Source organism: Pollachius pollachius (genome assembly GCF_949987615.1).
Source record: "Pollachius pollachius genome assembly, chromosome: 19".
NCBI lineage: Eukaryota > Metazoa > Chordata > Actinopteri > Gadiformes > Gadidae > Pollachius > Pollachius pollachius.
The window spans coordinates 15,639,928-15,662,920 of record NC_136952.1 but is presented as its reverse complement, the minus strand read 5'-3'; the positions used below and the strand labels follow the sequence as shown (position 1 = coordinate 15,662,920).

The following is a 22,993-nucleotide window of genomic DNA, read 5'->3' as shown; positions in this document are numbered from 1 at the left end:
AATAGGACCAAAGTCATTAGGTGATAATGCAAGGTAAATCTGGGTGTCATCTGCATAGCTGTGGTATGTTATGTTATATTCTTGAAATATTTGGCCTGGGGGAGCATGTAGAGGTTAAATAACAGAGGCACAAGAATGAACACCTGAGGAACTCCATATCTGGGCTAAAGTCAGATCCGTAGCATCATATTCTTGGCACTGTACATAAGCATTCCCTATTTACTCCACATTGTTGAAAATGTCAGCTATGATTACTGTGTATACTTGAGGATATGTCTTGGGAGTATAAATATTCAGTTGAAATTAGAATTCTAACTTAATGTTTATGCATTCGTCATTCTCCATCAATGTCCTACAGCTAAGAAATTGCCATCCAATGTTTTAACCCCTTAATATTGAGAATGGCAAAGTATACTAAATAATGAAAGACAACTCACCAACAAGCTTACTTGAATTGTACCGTTTTCTTGACTTAGAAAACAAATAGTTTTTGTAGATTGTCCCAGTTCAATTATTTTTACCTCTCTAAACTCTCTAAACCCACAGTACAGTGGTTCAAGGGCATGTAGTAAGCAAAATAATGAAAACCTGAGAAAACAAAAGGTTTTATCTTCGTTTGTTTCAAATGGAGTACCTGGGTCAAGACTTCGAAAAAAAAAAGAGGTTGGAGTAGCGCTAGGTTTAGGCAAAGTCTCTAAAATAAACGAATCCAATTCAAAATATATTTTAAGGTCAGGCAAATAGAGTTGAATGACATGAGCCGATCCATCGCAATTGCACAATGCGGCAAATTATTTGTGATAAAGATCGTAAATTGGTCAATTTCCTAGGTTATACCCTCTCTTAGCAACGATTATAATTGTAAACACTGTTATTAATCACAATTGAGCCAGGACACTGGATTATTCGATTATAATGGGATCGATCAATGCGATCAAACACAACTTTGATGATAAAAAAAACTATTATATACAAAACCCTTGTTTTTACATATGCTTAATAGTTTATTTTGTGATTGAATTGTGTTTAATTGATTCATTTGTTTTGCAGGTGCTGTTTCGTATACACACAGCTTCATACTTATTTGCAAACTGCTCTAGAGAGTCACAGAGGTCAACATGCCACAAATAAATCCCCAAGAGGTAAGAGATTCAGATACAGATGAGGTGATCCAGGTTTCTCAGTTATTCCCTCCGGTAGGATGAGGAAGTCTGATACTCTGGACTGGCAACCGAAACCTGGAAAGGGCATGTGGACTGTGGTTGATGTCTGGTTTTAGCAGCCACGTCCTTAGATCCAGTGCCTTGGCCGATGACCCTTGTCTCCCCCGACCCTTGTGGGTGGTGGGCCCACGAGCAATGTTGGTCCAGAACCAGATACAGGGTCAGTCGCCTAAGGGCTCAACCGCCACAAAGAAGTGGATCCAGTAGCACGATTCCCTGCCTGGCTCTAGGGTTAGGTCCAACTGGTCCTGGGTACAGGAAGCGTGAACTTAATCGCAGTAGTCATGACAAACCTTAATTTTGTTCATTATCTTATGAGTAGATATTTGATACCTGTATATTGATATGATTATTCTTTGGGAATCCAAGAAAAACAACACACATTATATCCTCAGCAACTCTTTATTTTTTATCATTTGGAGAAATTATTTCCATCTCAACAATGACTCCCAATACTGTGTATCTTCCACGGCTAGTGTGATTCATTGATACTTTCTATCAGGATGCATTGATATTTTGAATAGAATGTAAATAATTAAACGGCAAAAAGTATCTACATATGGATGCACATATGTGTTTCTATGTATAAATGTGCTTATGTGTGTGGTGTTGTATGTTGTGTGTGTGTGATTAAAATATAACAGGCGCTTTGTGTGCTATTGAGAAATCCTTCATAAATTATATATATAGACATCTACATAGATATCTTTTTTTATATATATATACAAACACACACACTTGGACTGTGGATAGGGATGACTAAACAATAACATTTTTACAATTGCAGAATAGGTTTAGAAAATGTAGTTCAAGAACCAATGGGTTCCCGAATCCAAAAGAAGAGAGGTAGCAGCTAAAACAGAAGTACAATCTATGCCGTGCGGTGAACACTCCACATCACTTGCTTTACAACAGAGTACCCTCTGGCTCTGTCGCCTGCAGCCTCTGTCTACAGTACACACAGGTGATCATAGAGAATGCTTACACATTACTTTGGATGCCTTTTCCTTAGGAAACAGAAATCAACAACTTTACCATGCAAGGAGGTAACGTTTTAACATCAAGTTATCAACATAAATCAGGATAATGAGTAGTAGAACAAGCTGTTGTAGAGCTGGAGATTGTGTGTGAATTCATGTAATGCTAAATGTTTAGAATAATACCTTTTTTTATGGAATTCATGTACTAACTACTGTATATCAATGCTTGTACCAACTACAAGCGTTCTTCAACCAATAAATAAATAAATAGTAATTTAATTGGCGTATCATGCAAGTTGAATACTCATTCATAGCTATTCCGATATTCGAAAAAATTCACCACAAAAATTCATTTTGTGCTGATTTTCTCTAAATAAAAGACAGATTCATGCTCTGAAGAGGGTTTCCTACAATTTAGTATTTTCCAGAAACCTAAAATTAGAGTTCTGTAAATGATATGCTGCATATTCACATCACATACAAATGAAAAATGAATGATTCAAAACTAACCAAAGAGAATCCAATGCACGAAGGACTTGACTTTGCATAGAAGAGCGGCCAATAAAGCCCCAACAGCCCCCACTACAGGACACAGTAAGTAGTGCTCCCCCAAACCTTCAGGAAAAACCCATTGAAACACTGACAAGTAGGATCGTCTCCCTCCAGGCTCGGCGGCCCCTCCAGCAACCACCGCCGTGTCCTCTGCAGGGTTTCAAGGTCACTCGCTGTCGTTGTCAGGGAAACCTAGTCCGTGAGGTCCAGCGACCACGACTGTTCCGTGCTCTGCGTCTGGAGGTCGGCGCTGGAGCGGCGCGATGAGGCGCTCTCCGTGGAGCCCCCGCAGCCCCCCAGCAGGCTCTCTAGGCTGGTGTGGCCCACGCCGCCGGGGTCGCCCAGGGGCCCGGGGCCGTTCAGGGCGTCTAGGGCCTCCAGAGGGTCCCGGCCCCGAGGCCCCGCGCCCGGGGAACCCACGGGGGCCTCCCCCGAGAACGCAGGGGGCGGGGAGGTGCTGATGGAAGAGGAGGAGGAGTGGGAGGAGGAGTGGGAGGCGAAGGGGTGCGAGTTGTCCCTGCGGAGGCGGCCAGAGGCCTGCGACGGGACGGTACGGCCGTTATAGGGGTCAGGGGGGGCGAGGGCGGGGAGCTCCTCATGTGGGTCCGCAGCACAGGGCTGGCTGACTGGGGGAAGCGGGTGGTGCTGGTGGTGGGAGTGGGGGTGGAAGGGGCTGGAGAGAGGGGGGAGCAGGCTGGAGGTGGACGTGGGGGCGCTGGATAACAGACAGGAGAATTCACCAAGAGCCCCGCCTTCTCCTCCGCCCCCCGCGTACTGCAGGAACAGGGACGGCTGGGACTGGCTGATGTTCATGGGGCTGGTGCTCAGAGGCCGGCTCTCCGACTCTCCGTGCCCAGGATGGGAGGCCGGGCCCGGGTTCCCGCACTGGAAGACCGGGCCGAAGCCCAGCCGGGACGGCGGGCCATGGCTCCATGGAGCCGGGGGGCAGGGGTGGGCTTCCTCAGAGTCCGTGGGATGGGGGTGGAAGATGTTAGCGGCTCCAGGGCTGGCCGACCGGGACTGGTAGAGCCCCCCGGAGAGGGGTCCGTTGGCCCCGTCGACGCCCCGCTGGACCATGTGTGGTGGCGGGGGCCCCAGGTGGCTGAGGCTCTCCACGCTGCCAGACACGCGGTGGAGGTGCATGCTGGGTAGGGGGCCGTGGGACAGGCCGCAGGGCTGACCCGAGGCCGGGGTGGGGGGGGTCTGGAGGGGGTGGGATTGGGAGCAGAGGGCCGGGCCGTGGGGGTGGGCGGTCACTTGGAGCTGGAGGAGGAGCATGATGTGGTGGAGGTCCTTGGTGAGCTGGGAGACGTCCTGGTTCAACGTGCCCATCTGAGGACACAAGTGCACTGTAACAGTCACCCACACCGACCTCCATGTTAACCGTGTCCACTGCAATGCTTGGTGTCTGCACCATAATGTTGACTTTGCTTCGTAAAATATACAAAGTAATATATAAAGAAATATAGTAAATAAACAGAAAATAGTGATACAATTACGCAATTTCCCCAAATCATGATTTGCCATCTCAATAGATATCTCCAAGAAGGCAAAGACGACAACATTTAGGACTTAAAATAGACAGGATATGGACTTCAGGCTCAGCAGCAACATATCAACACACACATCAAATAATCAACAAAAGACAGTCTTGGATGTCTGTGAGCATCCCGCTTAAATGTTGTTCTGACAAAGTGTGAGTGATAAGTCATAAAATACACTAAGCTGAGTCCCTTTGGTGCATGGTATCAACGACCTTGTCTTCATTAAGGAAGGTTTCACCGTTGGAGCTGGTCAGCGATAGAAGACAGTGATTAGGCCCCATTAGGGTTGCGTACAGACAGGGGCACCGAATCCAGCTGGTGAAGTGTAACTTCTGAAGATGAATCTTCAAAACTCTTACGGGGGAGGATTATAACAAAGCCCAGCAGGGTTACCAAGACAGGGTTCATCCGCAAGAGGGAGTGTAGTGAACTGACGCAACCGAGCCAGAGAACAAACTGCAACGTTGAGGCACACAGGGGACAAAGCCCCTCTGTCCCCATTTCTACCTGTGCATTCTTTCCTGGTTCGTGTCTTCCTGAGGAGGGCCCTCCTCATCCTGTGTTACTTTTTTCCCTTTTTCTTCTGGAAGATGCCGAGTCAGCAGTAAGAGGGAGCGCTGTGCGGCGCTGCAGAAACAGCCCGCTGATTAATGACTACCTGCTTCAGATGTCACCTGCCGCGCTACCATCTGCCGGCGCCCGCGGCGCTACCGCACTACGCTAGAACTTCTCTACATAGCGCTGCTGCAGCGAGATGCAGGGGGAATGCATCTGTCAGTCCATCACTCTGCGATCAATTCGTGGCCGTGTTGATACAGTTTTGACTGACTTTCATGCACCGCCAATCATAAAAATGTCTGAATGAATCCAGAAATTGACGAGCTGTGAAGTGGGTTTCTGTTGTTCTGATTCCTATTGCAACTTTGCAATTGGTCCAGTGTTTTCTTTTAACTTTGTGCACAACTGATGTCAAAGTCGCATTGAGGTTAGTGGGGCTGAGAACACAGGTGTTTAAGGATCAGGGAGGGGTAAGATATCTTGCCCAAGGGGTCGAACAGGTAGGTCGGTAGTTGTGCAGTAGCTAAAGAGTTAAAGAGTAACCATTACTCGTGAATGTCATCGCAAATCCAGGACCAATGACATAAAGGGTCCAACTTGCATAGCACTATCTTGTTCACAACACGCGTAAGAAGCAGTTCACTTTTAAACTCGCAAATAGCTGAGTGTGACATACCCATTTAAGTTAAATGGCCCCTATTGTACCACCGGTTGAGAGTGTGATTAGCTACGGCAAGCTATTAAAAAATCTTTGCGATAGCGACATCACACGTGGGAGTTCCCTCCATCCCAATGTACGATAGATGGAGCACCAGCTACTAGCTTATATTCAGCAGACTGTATCGACTGGTAGGCCCATCTATCATTCCCATTTGTGATATCCCCGTAGGGTCCATTCTGAAATGGCTTGTAATGGCTACTCACAGCTGTGTCAGACTGGCCGCCGGGAGAATCGGTTGATTCCCTGAACGGCTGGTCTAACTCAGGGTCGGTCAGCCGCCCTGTCGGCCCCACCATCCCAAAAGTAAATAAGTACGTAGTCAAATGTCCCTCTCCAGATTAAATGCATGCCATTGCCATGCTTCAATAGTTACTGACAGATTTGGGTTACCAGGTTAAATCAATTAAACATTCTGGCTACCAAACAAGAATATAACCCCCCACAAATCTTAGTGTAGTGAGTGGAGACAGCTGAGCCTCTTAGCCCCAGTCCTAATGAAGGCATTGTGGGTACCTTGAGGTTGAGCTCCGAGATGCTGTGTTTCACCTGCTCCGTCTCCAGCAGCAGCATGCAGTTGGCCTCCCTGGACCCTGGGGACCGTGAACACAATCCTCCATCACCATGGGAACACGAGTCATATGATCACTGCATTAGGCTACATAACAGTGTGTTCTGTCTCGAGTCCACGTTGCCACGACCACCCCTTCGTGGTTCTCCATCCATGCTCCGTCTTTCCTCCTCTATCCACACTTACAACAAAGTTATTATGCTATTGATACATCACAGGGTGAGACGACATTTAAAAATCATCCACTTGGAACCTCTTGTGTTTTAATAAGGACCTGGACATTGTCATTGACATTGACATTGTATATCAGAAACAGTCCCTCAACAATCCCCCCTAACCTAAGCATTCTGAATCCCATAAAAAAGAAGAAGCTGTAATCTTAAAGCAATTGTTATACTGTAGTCTTTTGTTGTACAAGTTGTGGTGGTAAAGCGTCTCTCGTTCCTAAGGTGAGTACTAAGACGCATTTAGTGTCTACGGTTCTCACGTCAGAGGAGCTGAGAAACAGCCTGGCTTTTAGGGTTTTGCTTTCCTTCAACAACTAGTGTGTCGTCTTATATCTATAACTCCCAAATCCTTCTCTTTACTTTATTTTCTGCTGTTATTTGATTAAACATCTGACGTTTTTTTCCCCCGGCGCGAGGCACTCATCAGCATTCCTGTCACCCACTCAAACACAGCAATGGCTGAAGACTTACTACAGACTGACCCAAGGGAGGCCTGAAGGTCAGATCATCCCCTAGGTCCCACCACCCACCTCCCAACCTCCCCATCTCCTCCCCCCCCCCCCCCCCCCCCCCCCCCCCCCCCATCCCCCAGCCATCTGGAGCCCAGGCGTGCGACCAGACCCCCCCCCCCCCACCCCCTGCGGGCACGTCCTACCTGGGGAGCCGCCAGGTGCGCTGGCCTTGGGGCCGCTGTGCTCCACGTTGAAGTGGAAGGAGCGCGCGTTGTCCTCGACGCCATCCACCACCCTGGCAGGGCAGAGAGAGGATGGGGAGGGGGAGGAGGAGGAGGAGGACGGGGAGTTAATGTAACAGTAGAGTCCATTCAATTATCGAGCTGAGCGTGGCCAGGTGAACCCAAGGCGCTGGCAGAAGATCGCCTGGGGGGGAGACGGGGACTGGGGACCAAGTGTGTGTGTGTGTGTGTGTGTGTGTGTGTGTGTGTGTGTGTGTGTGTGTGTGTGTTGGGGCGGGGGGGGGGGTTCAGCCCGGGAGGGAGCCGTCTGGCCGGCGGGTCACCTGAGAGGATCCCCTGCGTCCGGGCTGCGGCGCTGCTGATACATTATGAATATGGACGCCCGCCGATGAGAGCTGTTGAAAAATTCAGTGGGAGCCGAGACGCAATCTAATGGAAGCGGCCACTTAGTCTCCCCGAGGATACACTCGAAGGGGGGGCTGACCACCTGTGGAGCTTCTCATTTATTTATTTGTAGCAAGTGAGCCTCGATGAGACTCATTAATACAATCTCTGTTCCGAGATGTACCCGGCCAAAAGCGTGGCATTAAAACACAGGGATAGGCTCAAAATGACAGACACGCGAAGGACACTAAACACTGACAATAATATTCAAAGTCATGTGCTAGGAAAAAGACAGTCCAGTTCCAGGCTCCTCAAAATGAATAGGAAGTGAAAACAGCCGATTTGAGATCATTCTGAAGGTAGTTCCAAGGGGACGGTGCAGTATTACCAGAACGTGTCTTTTCTCATTCCCTCAAGTTCAATATCTATATCAATATGTCTTATCGGTGTCGGTCACGTCACAGGACGAGGTGATACTGTACTGAGATCCATGAGTTGGAGGGATATTCCACTCCAATGCAACATTATACTCATTTAACAGATCGAGGCATGACTTATTAAAGGCTAGCTCACTCTGGGGCCAGCTACAGTATGTAGTAGCGGTTACTGTTGTCAATGTGTGTTCAATGTCAACATGGGTTGGTATTCTTCTCCACTATTTAGTCAATTAGAAAGATTGCGTTATCAAAAGCAAATCCTAGTGAATTCAGATGTGGTCGTTATGGAGCCTGTAGGGAGTCTTTTTCAAGGAATCTCATGGGTTGTAAGAATGCTGCTGACATTGGGGTTCAAACCCAGAGCCTTTCGGCGGGAAGTTAAGCATCCTAAACCGAGTGGTAGTAGAGACTCAAAGCCAGCTGCGTTACGATGTGCAAAGAGATTAACTGCAAGAAGTACACAGACGTGTTGGGACACATGCAGACATGTATTTATATATTTTGCATCCAAAATAGACTAGGCAAATTATAGCCCTGCTAAATTCGCACTCCTTGTGCTTTGCTCCATAAAAAATAAAATTATTGAAAATATTAATTATTTGTTGGGTCACGCTGCAATTATGAGGCGAAATCCGCACTCTGTGTTCTTTTGGCTTAAAATAGACTGTCAGTCATTAAGTCAAACAAAGTAAACTAGAGGGCGCATATTTGGACGCAAATATGTGCGATAGTGCAACCTTGGGGTCAATGTCCCACTGTGGGCGCCTGAAGGCATCTGGGCTCGCAGGACATTGCTGACTACAGATATCTGACAGCACGTTTTTGATTTAAAAAGAGTGAAGGTTAAAGGTCACTTATATTAGAACACAAATGAAAGGGTTCAAACGATGTGTTGGGGACACAGATGCGCCACAGTGTGGTGTCCCAAGAATTTTCTGAAAAGGTGTTCCGAGGGCCAAACCTTGGGAACCACTTTAAAATTGTGACGTTGCAATCACACTCATAATACAAACCCTGATAACGTAATTCAACGTGTTTCCCCAAAACAACAAACGACGCTCAGGGTTATCTCCTCCGGTACCTGGGACTGAGGTCCGGCGGGGCGAAGCATGTCACCGTGGGGATGAGGAGCTTGGCGGGCTTCTGCTCGCCACCCGGGTCCCCCTTGGTCCCCGCCGTCGCCCCCGACGACCTGACGGTGGGGGCCGCCGCGTGGAGGCCGTGGTCCTTCCTGGAGGCCAGCTGCGGCGTGAGGCTCAGGGCGCGCGCGCCGCGGCTGAGGTTGGGCGAGCGGCAGCGGCGCAGGGCGTTGAACTGCCGCAGCTCGTCGCCAAGCAGGTTGCCCAGCGAGGTGCGGCGCACCGGGCTGCCGAAGCTGGGCAGCAGCAGGTTGCGTCCGGAGCGGAGGGAGGCGGGCGACAGGCCGAAGGTCTCCGGGTCCTCGGGGCCGGAGCCGCCGCCGCCGCCGCCGCCGCCGCCGCCGCCGCCGCCGCCGCCGCCGCCGCCGCCCTTGGTCTCCACGATGGACGGCAGCTTTTGGTCGACGGCGACGCGCGAGTTCTGACACATCGGAGAGAGAAGGAAGATTGAGACGTGAACATGAAGAGCGTCTTTAACAAGGGTTTCCTTACGTTTTAAAACGGATCATTCTCATGGGCTCAGTATGAGGGAAGCTGAAAGGTTAGGTTAGGTTTCTTCAAAGGGACGTCTCTGTGTCTTAAGTGCGTCTGATCTGTATATTTTTCTCTGTAATGTTATCTATTATGAATTGGCAGCATAAACTGTTAATACGAAGTTAATAAACGAAGTTAATAACTTATGAATTAAAAATAACTTTAAGGTTAATAGGCGCTAAAAGGACATCCGTCATCAATATGCGATAAAGCAACTTCAGTAACTGACTTTTCTTTTATCGAAAAGGGACTCCATCTAGTTTATACAGTATGAGAAAACAGAATTACAGAAGCATCCTATAGCCAGAGATATAATGACACATGGTGGTCTATGGCCTATATAATGCTACATTGTAGATAATTACACATACCTATTTTCTGTAAAGCTATTACATGCTCCGTCATTAGTGAGTAAAGGATCTTCCATGGCTCTCCATTAAGGGTTGCTGACCCAGTTAGCTAGCAAGCTAACTCCAAGGGCCCATCGCTGGCCAACTTCTTAATGAGTTTTTCTTCAAGGAGGTCCTGCCACTAACTATCCCTAGCCACTGGAAACACCACAGGGAGGCTACCTTTACAGAGCACTCACACACACAGCCATTAAAAAGAATGAGCATTAGAAGCCCCTTGTAAAGCACAAAGGCAATCCTTACCCACCAACGGACGGTGTGCACAGAATAGATGGTGTGGGCAATGCGTGAGGTTCATTATTTCTAGGGGACACGGGGGAAGGGTTGTGTTGGGGAATGACGTAAGGGGCAGATTAATACAAAGGGTGCAGAACTTACATGTGAAAGCCTGGGTGACCTTGTAAACCTGGTGAGACCCTGTCGAGACAAGACAGAAAACAAGAGAGGCGTGAGATAAAGTACAGCCACTGGCAACTGTCTTTATACTTACATTTATACTTACATGCTTACATACACACACATACATATATGTCCAAACGAAACGCGCTCATCCTCAAGCACACACACACACACACACACACACACACACACACACACACACACACACACACAAAGACGCGCACGCACGCATGCATGCACACACTGACACACACACCAACATTTTCTTTGTGGGATGAATCGACAATGTATAGTTTTTAAAAATACACTTTCTTTCACCAGCAAAAGACGATACTCGTTTTGGAGATTTATTCTTGAGCTGCTGCCAAGAATCTCCTTAATAACCCCCTCGCCCACTCAGAAGGCCACATTCCGTCCCAAAAGAGTGACTTTCGTATGGGCCATTATCCCAAAACAAGCTGATCCCTGTTCCACGGCCGTCGCTGTACGAGCTCTTCTGTAATTGATCCTTTTGTAGCGACATGCCGAGGGAATCTGCCTTTTTCTCCAGTCGCCTGCAGAGAAGCTGCTGGCAATTTGTTACAATTACCAGTGGAGGGATGCGCCAGCAAACAGAGGCGTCCGTAAAACCCCCTACGCCACCCCATCCCCCGGTGTACCTGATCTGTTCAGCTTCAGACAGCGAGACCCGATGGATCTGAACCGTGAAAAAGATGAACTTATCATAGGAGTAAAAAAAACACCCAGCGCTAACACCGCTAAGCCAATCTGAGTAGACACCGGAGGCCGGTCGAGGACAAAGGATGGATGCGGCGATCATCCATCAGTGGTGTTTCTACACAGCAAACTAGTTTAGAAAAAAGTTAAAGGATTATGGAGAGGGAATAGAGCCACACTTTGGTAGAACATAATGCTTTTTTCCTTCCCTCTATAATTGAACTAGGAGGCTTTGTGAGGCTTGCTGTTTTATTTCCCTCTGTAGCGATGACATTTTCTGTCTGATATGTTGTGACACGTCGGGGAGTATGTCGTTAGTCTGTTTATGAAACAAAATTATCTCTGTGGAGCATTGGCGAAAAGTGCCACGAATTTAACATAACGTGAATTACTAAGGCAATAACGGCGCCATTATGAAGCAGCGCCATTAAAACGACTTTATCGCTCTGTGCCGCTCTCCTGCACTGTTCCTGAGAGTTTGGGGTATTATTGGATGTCTCTCTTTGTTACTCAATGGGACTTAGTCAGATTAAGATGTTAAGGGCCTACATCTGCTGAATGCTACAGTGAGAGCAAATAATTAATTTAGAAAGCATGATCAAGATTTGGATTTTCAATGTCCTGCTTTCCTGATTTTAAATCATACAACCATGTTTTGGATACATATATATATATATATATATATATATATATATATATATATACATATATACTTTATATATAAAAATATCATAAAAAACACTGAAATTAGGCAAACAATTTAGTGGGTTTGATTAATGTAGAACTTCTTGTTGCCAGCGTTGTGGGCCACAGTGTTTCAGCAGATGGTCTGAGGGCACACAAGGGCCCATCGTGGCTCCGCAACAGATCTTTATTCTAGATCCGCACATCTGTTCCAACTAATTAACAAGCGGACTAGTATATCAACCGACTGACTTGCTTAGCTGCTAATAAACTGCATACCTCATCATCAATGTGGTTAAACACACTATATCAGAAGGAACTTGAAACAACAATGCTGAAAAGGGATCAAATAAAATGTTATGTAGTCTTTTGTAGACCACTCAACTGTCGTTGTGTCATTCTGCTTTGAAAATTGATTCACAAAAGCAGATTGGCTTAATTAGTACTCTGGATGGGTAAATAAATGATGGTGCACTCTATAGTGGACCCCGGTAATTATATCCTAGTAGAAACAGGGGGAGTTTGATCAGTTTGATGCACCAATCAGTTTTAATCACGCTGGTAATTTCTCGGATGATTCTCAGAAAATAATTGTTCTGCATTGTTTGCTTTGTGTGTTGTTTGCTTTGCGAGAAAGACAGAGACAGAAGGTTTCTCTGCATGTGACTCATCGTATATTATTACATCAAATAAAATAGATTGCCTAAATTGAGAAATTACAGCACATTTTTAATTTGTGTGTGTGGGTGTGTACGGTCTAGATGTGTGTTCTGGTGTGTCTGTATATGTGTGTTTGTGTGTCAGCAAATATGCGCACTGTGGCATGGGCCCACACGCATCACCATGACAACTAGGCCCTTGCACAGTCATTGATCTCTTTGATATTAAAAGGGAAGACGTTTTCTTTTATCATTAAAACTTCTTTATCTTCAAAACAAAGACTCTAAAATCCTCCATAGCATTATTTAGATACATTGTATTGAACTATTTCTCATTATGTCTAATTTCTTTGTATCTGAGCCTTTCCCATGCATTATGTACCAGTGTTAGAAACAGTGCTGCTGCGTGTGGAATATTCCAGAGACATATCCTGTGGTTTGAGGCTGCTTCGTTAAAAAGAGATGAGGATTGTTTAGGCAGAGTATGAATACATAGTATTCATACTCTGCATACATAGTATGAAGATTTATATACATAGTATGAAGATTTCATAGGGTGCTCGGATTAAGGCTGAACGTTCCTGATTGGTTTAACCTGAGGATATAAACTACAGCACAGACACTCTGTGTAGCGAGGGCGGGGGGGCGGTGGTGATAGGAGTGTCTTCAGTGATGGCGGGTGCCTGCGTGACGGTGGATGCGTGCTTAAAGGCGGGTGCGTGCGTGTGCGTCCCACCTCGTCCTGGCTGCCCTGCCGCAGGTTGTAGGTGAGGTTGTGGTGGATCTCGGAGGTGAAGACGCTGGCGTACTCGGGGTACAGCTCCAGCACGTCCTTGAGGGCCCGCACGCTGATGTACTGGAGGTCACAGTAGGTCAGCGCCTTCACGTCCGCGTTGGTCTTGATCACATGCTCCGTGTCGGGCAGGTCCGAACCAATCAGATCGCCTTTACCTGGAGGACCACGGCAGGATGGAGGCAGTTATGGGGTTAGGACTTGTTACGGCTTGGTACCAAACTTTTTTTGTAAGGCTTGGTGCTAAATTGTTTCTGTTACAGCTTGGTCTTAAACTGTTCCTGTTTGGGCTAGGTCCTAAACTGTTTCTGTCACGACTTGGTATTAAACTGTTTCTTTCACGGCTTAGTCCTAATCTGTTTCTGTCATGACTTGGTCCTAAACTGTTTCTGTCACGACCTGGTATTAAACTGTTTCTGTCACGACTTGGTACTAAACTGTTTCTGTCACGACTTGGTATTAAACTGTTTCTGTTTGGGCTTGGTCCTAAACTGTTTCTGTCACGACTTGGTATTAAACTGTTCCTGTTAGGGCTTGGTATTAAACTGTTTCTGTCACGACTTGGTATTAAACTGTTTCTGTTAGGGCTTGGTATTAAACTGTTTCTGTTAGGGCTTGGTATTAAAGTGTTTCGGTTTGGGCTTGGTATTAAACTGTTTCTGTCACGACTTGGTGTTAAACTGTTTCTGTTAGGGCTTGGTATTAAACTGTCTCTGTTAGGGCTTGGTATTAAACTGTTTCTGTTAGGGCTTGGTGCTAAACTGTTTATTTTAGGTTCTGCTACTATAAACACTGGGAAAGGAAAGTCTAGTGCTGTTAACCTCCCAGCCAAATGGTTCTGAATTCAAATGCAAATGTCCGAAAGCAAAAATCCAGCAACCAAGACACAACTACATGACGGTAACGAAATGCTTTGCACAGTGCTTCAGACACATCTTTAGGCATAAGGTGGGAGGTGAGGGTATCTTGCTCAACAACGCCTAAAGGTACATGGACATATGGGATTGAACATGGAACCTTTTGCCTGGGATTCAAACTCAATAACTGACGACTCCAGTCCACTCCAGATCATGCCCGTGTATTTTGATGTTCCATTAGAACGTTCAACTTCATCACCAACTTATCCCTTCCCATCCCTTCCCAGTGCTCTAGTTGCTAGGAGACCAAAGAAATCCAAACCTCACCCCTCCCTCTCCCTCCCCTTAACCCTGCCCCCCCGCGCCCCCCTGCGTGGGCCACCCTACCCAGCATGGCGAGCACCATGAGGCCCACCCCCGTGGACCACCCTACCCAGTATGGCGAGCACCATGCTGTCCCGCAGCACTTCCAGGGAGCCGGAGCAGACGAAGTAGTTGGCGTGGAGGGCGTCGCCCTGCCGGATGAGGTACTCCCCGGGCGCGCAGAAGGACGTCTTGATGTGCAGCGAGAGCGAGCGCAGGCAGCCGCGGCTGGCGCCCTCGAACACGGGCAGCTGCAGGATGTCCTTGTTCAGGTGCATGGCGATGTCGGCCCGCAGCTCGTCAGGGAAGTCGTGCAGGAGCTGGGGGGTCAGAGGTCACTTATGTGTTTTTATGAAGCGTCATGATTCAAACTCCAAGTATATACTTTTTCTATATATGTATATTACATTCAGTCTTTTTTTCAATATGCATACATAATAGCAAACAAACCCGTACTAGTGTTAATGAAAATAAATAAAAAATACACACATTTCCAGAAAAAGACACAAACACAGACACACATACTGTACATACACACACAAACAGACACACACACCCATTCTCTCTCTCACAAACACAGACACACACGCACGCATACAGAAACACATATTCTCTCTCTCACAAACAAAAACACACACACGCGCATACACACACAAACACAGGGTTTGTTGCAAAGTTGCATGAACTATTCAAAGCAAAACTATTCTCTTAAATCTTTGTTCAACCTTAGCACGCCACGCACAGTACCCGCCCCTCTGGGTGGGCACCACTTGGTCAGAGGTCTCGGAGAGGTTCAGGGGTCAGGGGTCAGGGTGGGGTCGCCGTACCTCGTTTGCGTCGATGCCGTTGTTGACGGACCAGGTTGTCTGGAAGTACTCCAGCATTCGCTGCTTGAGCGTCTGCGGCAGGCGGTGCACACGGATGAAGTCCTTCAGGTCCTTCATGCGCGTGTGGTACAGCGAGCGCCGCGAGTACATGCGCTGGATGATGGCCGTCACGTTGCCAAACACCACGGCGTGCATGAGCGCTGCGCACGGGAAGGGAGGGGGGAACACGGGAACATGAAACCCAGAAAAGATTCAGAGGTACCGTCATGCTCGGCTGCTTTCTAACATTGGAGAATACTGCTTCATATGCGGGCCGTGACAAGAATGGCCATCGGTAAATCCCTGACTGATGATGTCAATGGTCTATTCATGATGTATGAAGGCAAGGTTGACAACCCTACACTGCAAGGTCCAATGGGGGAATGTAAAAACGTGGAAGTTAAAATTTTCATATATAAAGCGTTAACAAATGAGGCACAATGAAAGCATACGATCATATAATCAACCGGGCACTGGGCACATTTTAGATTAAATAATCGGTTCTTTCAAAGTTGAAGTTTGGTTGAAAAAGTTCCTTCCTATGACATTTATAAATACAGCTGGATGGAAATGATTTCCACCAAATAGAACCACCATTAAAAAGTCCATCTGGAGGGGGAATTAAGAAAACTTCCTGTCTGATCCTGACTCATCGCCTTATGGACCCACCAATCACGACGACCTACAGCACCACCAGCTCACATGGCCAACATGTCCAAAACCTAACTTCCTGCCACGGCACCGCCGGCACGCCCAACATGACGATAACGACGAAGACAAAGACGAGCGAGACGAAGAAGACGAGGCTCTGCCGTACCTCCGATGAGCATGGTGCAGACGGAGAAGATCTTCTCGGCGTCCGTGTTGGCACACACGTTGCCGAACCCGACGCTGGTCAGGCTGCTGAGGGTGAAGTAGAGCGCCGCGATATACGAGCTCCTCACCGACGGACCCCCCGCCGTGCTATTGGCGAACGGCGTCTCCAGGCGCTTGCCCAGCTCGTGGAGCCACCCTGGGGAGGGGGGGAAGGGGGTCGTGGTTAGAGATCAAAGGTTCGTTGCTTGGGACTTGGTGATGATTTGGCAGCGGTTTGCTGAACTATTTCGGGTCACGTCTGCGTCTGTCACTAACCCTTTGTCTGAAAGCGCAAATAGGTCGGGATGGACCGGCTGCTAGCATCAACGCTAGAATAGCTGCTAGCATTACAGCTAGTATAGCCAGTAAGACATGTTTTTTTGTACGCTTAGATGGAATACATCACGGCTGTTTAATTAATAAGTCATACATTTGTTTGATAATTTGTTTCTTTGTTTTTCTCAGTCAGTGCGAACACATGCACACACAGGGAAGCATATAAACACACATACATACATACACAAGCTACTTGAGTACAGTCCCCCTTTGATCCTAAATATGTCAATATCTGTCTGCCGGCCTGCCTGTCTGCCTGAGGGTTGGTGTAACTCCCTACAGTAGGCAGTGTGTCTGCCATCACTATCAGAGGAGATATCTGCAGGGAATCTACCTGTCTGAATATGGTCACAAGACCAGAGAGAGGAATAGAGCGATAGTGTGACAGAAAACATGTGTGTGAGAAAATGTTTTTGAATGTAACACAGAGAGAGAGAGAGAGAGAGTGTGTGTGTATCTGTGTGCGTGTGTGTGTGTTTCCCATGAACAGAGTGACTAAGAAAGTGAGAGCACGAAACAAAACGATTGTGTGTGTTTTTTTTTGTAAGAGAGCGAGAGAGTGTGTCCATGTGGGATTGTGCAGAATTAGACAGACTCCTCCTGGGAAAGACCTAGTGTTAATTAGCAGGTAAAACCACACACACACACACACACACACACACACACACACACACACACACACACACACAAACACATAGATGCACAAACACACACACACGCACGCACACACACACACGCACGCACGCAGCTAACCTGAGTACCCAGTACAGTACAGTATTCAGTACAGTCTCTGATTGCATATCCACCAGATTTCAGAGACAGCCCTATAATTTTCCACTTGGCATTGCCGTCTACAACAGGGAGGTTCAAGGGATGTGAGCAGGTGAAGGGTCATGATCGGACAGAGCATGACTGAATTCATGCATTTTCTTCAATCGATTAAAAGTATCTCCAAATAAGTATCATCACAGAGAGGGACTGAGTACTAGTGTCAGTGCTTATTAGTCCTGCAGTTAATTAAATAAGGTTATTTTCTGTTCTAAAGTAGCATCATTAAGTTAAATTTATTTATTGTATTTACGTGTTACCGGGTATAATGGGCAACCACCCCAGCAACATCCTCCCTGCACCCACCCATGATGTCTCCATAAATCACCCCATCTCCTTGCACCCACCCATGATGTCCCCACCAACCAACCCAGTGCCCCATCCCCACCCATGATGTCTCCATAAACCACCCCCACTCCACATACCAAACCATGCTGTCCCCACAACCCCCCCCCCCAACTCCTCATACCATCCACAATGTCCCCACAAACCAACCCAGCGTCCCATAGCCACCTGTAACGTCCCCATAAACCACCCCATGCCCATCTACGATGTCCCCACAATCCACCGTGCCCCGCCACCCACCGGTACCCACCGATGTCCCAGCCGTCTTCGTGGTGACGCTCCATCTCCTTGCGGCCGATGATGTACCAGATGCAGGCCATCCAGTGGGCCAGCAGGGCAAACACGGACATGAGCAGGGTCAGCACCATGGCGCTGTACTGGGAGTAGCGGTCCAGCTTCTGCAGCAGCCGCAGCAGCCGCAGCAGACGCACCGTCTTCAGCAGGTGGACCAGGGAGGTCTGGGGGAGAGGAGGGGGAGACACATTAGATTATACACGCTTTCAGAAATGGCAACCTTGGGAAACACGGATAAAAGTGAATATTACATAATAAAATATAAGATAATATATTTCATTTGAAATTAAATCATTACTTTAATTTCAAGACCATCCAAGTACCAAGACCTTCTGTTAAATTCAATCATTTGAGATGATTGGAGGAAATGAATGTGAAGTCCCTTCAATAAAATGGACCGAATGATAAAGTACAAAATCATTTATTTTAGCGCCAAATAGCCTCTTTCATCTAGTGGCGGCCAAGGATTTTGAAGCAACGTGTTGCTGCTTGTCTTTCATCAGGAAGTCTTTTTATCCCCGAAGGAGTGTCTGGATCTACAGAGGACAGTTTTCTATTTAAAGGACAATTTATCATCCATCTCGCCCTACGCTGGTGGAAAATATTTGGAAAACAAAAGCCCTGCAATGTTTTCTGCCAACCACCAGACAGTGAGCCAAGAAGGCTTAGAGTCCAAAGTAGATAGCGAAAAAGGATATGATTCAGTCATTACTGAAGTTACTAAAAAATATTTGTAATTGCCATTCTGAAAACTGTTTGACTCCATACAAAGCAAACTTTCCGCTAACTCTGGCATAATTCTCAACAAAAAAAACTATGTTAAGTACTCATGAATATTAATATCTTAAGATAATAGATAACCCAGTATCTTACTAATTCCAGATGGGAAACTGGATGTCACAACATAAAATACAGGAAAGTCGCATAATTTAAAAGTTATTATAAAAAAAATTGAAAGAATAATAAAACAATACAAAAAAAAAGGGATACAGGAAACATGCCAAGCTTTTCCTAAGTACAAGTCCTGGTTGTACCCACCACGGTGATGTTGAAGGCATAGAGGAGGTCAAAGGGCAAGGCGGCCACCAGGTCAACAAAGAACCAGGTGGTAGCGTAGTGGAGGCAGATGGAGCGGGCCTCGTACACCACCTGACCCGACTGGCTCACGTAGGTGGTGCGGAAGTTCAGGATGATGTCTGCCAAGGGGTATGCCAAGGCCAAAGGTTTAAGGGAAAAATATAAAGACGATTTAGGAAACAGAATTAAACAAGCATTATATACAGTATGTATCATCAATTGTATAGGCTATGAAATACTATACAATGCTATGAGTGTAAGGCAGGATAGTCCAGTGGTGAGGCTGTTTGAACGTCAGTGCAGGGTTTGATCTCCAATGTCCTCCTTGAGCAAGAAGCCCAACCCCTAATCTGTTCCTTAATATCATGCTGATTGTGGGGGGACGTGCGACGTCTGGCCTGCAGGGGGAGTATGGGCAGGTTGGGAGCGCACCGGATCGGCTGGGGGGATTGGACCTGATTGCGGACACCTGCTCGCAATCAGGCCAATCAGGGAATGTGTACTTATGTGCTTGCTTTGTGTTGTAGTAGGAAGATCTGGAGCAGAGACGAATGACTGAACCACACCTCGCTGCAAGAGATCCCCAGAAACGCTCCCTGTGACCGCCTTGGCGGATGTACAATTTATGATTTGTGATTTGTTGAACTGTCCATAGTCGAAATAAACGACTTGCTTGTGCTGAAAAGCAACCCTGGTGTCCATGCGCTCTGTGGATCCACTACAGTGGCGCCCAACGTGGGGCTTTGAGCGCAGAAAGAATGGACCAGTCCCCATTGGGAAACGTACTCGGGCACCTGGCCCAGATGGCCGAGCGGCAAGGCCAGCTCCACCAGGCACAGAACGAGGTGCTCACGGAGCTGGCCCAGTCCTTGGTTGCCAATCGGGCCATGCTCCGTGAGATCTTCGCCTCTGGCGGACGCGGCGAAGGACACCGAGGGGCGGGAGCCGCAACCCACATCCACGTCCCGAAGATGGGGGAGGCAGATGACGTGGAGGCCTTCCTCGAAACTTTCCAGGGGGTGGCCAAGGTCTCAGGGTGGCCTCACCCGGCACACCATCTCCTGCCGTTCCGCATACCGGTGCGGCTGCCCCGCGGCGGGAAAGGCCAACCCCCGCGCCGAGGGCGAGATTGGGGGGGGGCGATCCATAGCCAGCACATGAGTCGCCTCCCCCCCACTCCGCAGATGGGCGCTCAAACGGCAGGGGAGGGTGTTGGTGGTGCAGGCGGCCTGGCTACTTCCGGCGGGAGTGCCCTATGATGGAGGTGGGTCAGGTCGTCCGCGTCACCGGTGCCCCGTCTCCTCCCCACTGTCCCAGTGAGGCGTACCGTATCCCGGTGAGGATACAGCGGGGTACGCACCAGGCGCTTTTGGACTCGGGCTGCATGCAGACCATGATCCACCAGCGCCTGGTGCGGTCCGAGGCATTGGTGGAGGCGTCTAGCTTTTCGGTGAGGTGTGTACACGGGGATGTGCACGAGTATCCTTTGGTCCCTATGGAAATTTGTTGTGGGGGAAGAAAATATTGTGTCAAGGCGGCGGTTAGTTCGAGCCTCACGCATCCCCTGATTCTTAGGTTGGATTGGGTGGGGTTTCCACAGGCTGTTAGAGGGACTACGGGGATGCGGACACGACAGGTAGGGACATGTAAGTCGTGTGCTTTGTTCTGCGCCCGACGCTGCTCAGGGATCGGGGGAGGCGGGGGGTCCCCAACCCGAGGTCCCAGCGCCGAGGTTCCCACCTGTGGAGGATTTCCCCCTCCAGCAGTCTCGTGACGCCACATTGAGCTCAGCCTACGACCAGGTGATAGCTATTGATGGGACTCGGGTCCGGCCAGACGCAGCGCTGACTTACCCACACTTTATGGTGGTTACGGATAGGCTTTATCAGGTGAGTTGTGACACCCAGAGTGAGGAGGTTATCACCCAGTTGCTGGTACCCAGGAGCCGCCGGGAAATGGTTTTCCAGGCGGCGCATTATAACCCAATGGCGGGCCATTTGGGGTACGATAAAACACTTAACCGGATAATGGCCCGGTTCTATTGGCCGGGGATTCGGGTGGAGGTGCGCAGGTGGTGCGCATCCTACCCCGAGTGCCAGCTGGTGAATCCCCCGGCCGTCCCCAGGCCTCCCTTACGGCCCCTCCCCCTGGTGGAAGCCCCCTTCGACCGCATTGGCATGGACATTATCGGGCCATTAGAATGTTCCGCACACGGGTATCGATTTGTGTTAGTCCTGATCGACTACGCAACCAGATACCCGGACGCAATTCCGTTGCGCAACATCTCCGCGAAGAGTGTTGCGCAGGCGTTGTTTCGTGTCATATCGTGGGTGGGAATCCCGAAAGAGATTCTCACTGACCAGGGCACCAATTTCATGTCACGCACGATTAGGGAACTTTACGGGTTGTTGAAGGGCAAGGCCATTCGCACAAGCGTCTATCACCCAGCCACGGACGGCTTGTGTGAGAGGTTTAACCGGACGTTAAAGTCCATGATCTGTAAGTTCGTACACAAGGATGCTCGAAATTGGCATCAATGGCAAGACCCTCTGTTGTTTGCAGTGCGGGAAGTGCCCCAGGCTTCCACAGGGTTTTCCCCATTTGAGTTACTTCATGGGCGCAAGCCCAGGGGCGTCCTGGACTTCATTAAAGAAAACTGGGAGGAGGGGTCCAGTGACAGCAAAATTGAAATCCAGTACGTCACGGACTTGCGTGCAAAGCTTCACTCACTAGGGGTAATGTCACATGAGCACTTGCACCGAGCCCAGGAGAGTCAGAGACGCTTGTACGACAGAGGGACTAGATTACGCAATCTCCCCCCGGGGGACAAGGTCCTTGTACTGTTGCCCACCTCTAGCACCAAATTACTTGCGAAGTGGCAAGGGCCCTTCGTGGTCACGCGGCGAGTCGGGGACGTGGATTACGAGGTAGCGCGTTCGGTCAGGGGCGAAAACAAGCAGGTCTACCACATCAACCTCCTTAAGAGTTGGAACGATGTGGTCCATGTCGCGTTTGCGTCGACGCTGCCGGAGAGAGAAGAGCTCGGGCCGGAAGTCCCGGGCCCAGGTCCCATCCCTCCGGCAGGTCGGAGCGAGAACTTCTCAGGGAGTCAGGCGCGGGACGTTGCCGACCTGCAACTCCGGTTCACCGACGTCTTTTCGCCCCTGCCCGGTCGCACCCCGTTAATTACTCAACATCGAGACGCAGCCCCGGTTAACGATGCGGACACGCCCCTACAGGCTGCCCGTCCACATACAAGATGTGTTGTGGCGCGAATTAGCAACCATGTTAGAGTTGGGCGTGGTCGAGGAGTCTCACAGTGACTGGTGCAGTCCCGTTGTGCTGGTGGGGAAGCCGGACGGGTCTCTCCGGTTCTGTGTGGACTATCGTAGGGTGAACGCAGTGTCAAAGTTCGACGCCTACCCAATGCCTCGGATCGACGAGCTCGTGGACCGGCTTGGCATGGCCACCTATGACACGACACTGGACTGCACGAAGGGCTACTGGCAGATTCCGCTGTCTCCAGCAGCCCGGGACAAAACGGCCTTCTCCACTCCGCTCGGTCTATACCTATTCAAGGTGCTTCCGTTCGGGTTGTTCAGGGCCCCAGCCACGTTTCAGTGACTGATGGACCGGGTGTTACGGCCCCACACCGCGTATGCTGCTGCATTGATGACATCGTCATCTATAGTGGAACGTGGGAGCAGCATGTGCGGCAGGTGGCTGCCGTCCTTCAGTCGCTGAGACAGGCGGGGCTCACGGCCAACCCGAGGAAGTGCGTGATCGGGCGGAGGGAGATCCAGTATCTGGGGTACCACCTGGGGGGGGGGAAGGTCCGGCCACAGGTCGCTAAGACCGCGGCGGTCGCCACCTCCCCTCGGCCCAGGACCAAGAAGGAGGTGAGGCGGTTCTTGGGGCTGGCAGGGTACTACCGGCAGTTTGTGCCGCA

The 22,993-nt window shown here is 48.9% G+C and overlaps 1 protein-coding gene across 1 annotated transcript in view; it reads right to left on the bottom strand.

The window, feature by feature from the left end:
* Positions 1 to 2,947: 2,947 nt before the first annotated feature.
* The window catches only part of kcnh4b (potassium voltage-gated channel, subfamily H (eag-related), member 4b), a gene marked incomplete at both ends in the record, with an annotated part of 43,554 nt that continues 23,508 nt past the window's right edge, over positions 2,948 to 22,993 (bottom strand). Inside the window, 11 exons of the mRNA XM_079757152.1 lie at positions 2,948 to 4,087; positions 6,092 to 6,168; positions 7,029 to 7,120; positions 8,970 to 9,448; positions 10,350 to 10,388; positions 13,167 to 13,381; positions 14,514 to 14,763; positions 15,271 to 15,470; positions 16,127 to 16,321; positions 17,924 to 18,131; positions 19,006 to 19,163. Coding sequence (XP_079613278.1) covers positions 2,948 to 4,087; positions 6,092 to 6,168; positions 7,029 to 7,120; positions 8,970 to 9,448; positions 10,350 to 10,388; positions 13,167 to 13,381; positions 14,514 to 14,763; positions 15,271 to 15,470; positions 16,127 to 16,321; positions 17,924 to 18,131; positions 19,006 to 19,163 — 3,053 coding nt within the window. The remainder of the gene's footprint in view (positions 4,088 to 6,091; positions 6,169 to 7,028; positions 7,121 to 8,969; positions 9,449 to 10,349; positions 10,389 to 13,166; positions 13,382 to 14,513; positions 14,764 to 15,270; positions 15,471 to 16,126; positions 16,322 to 17,923; positions 18,132 to 19,005; positions 19,164 to 22,993) is intronic.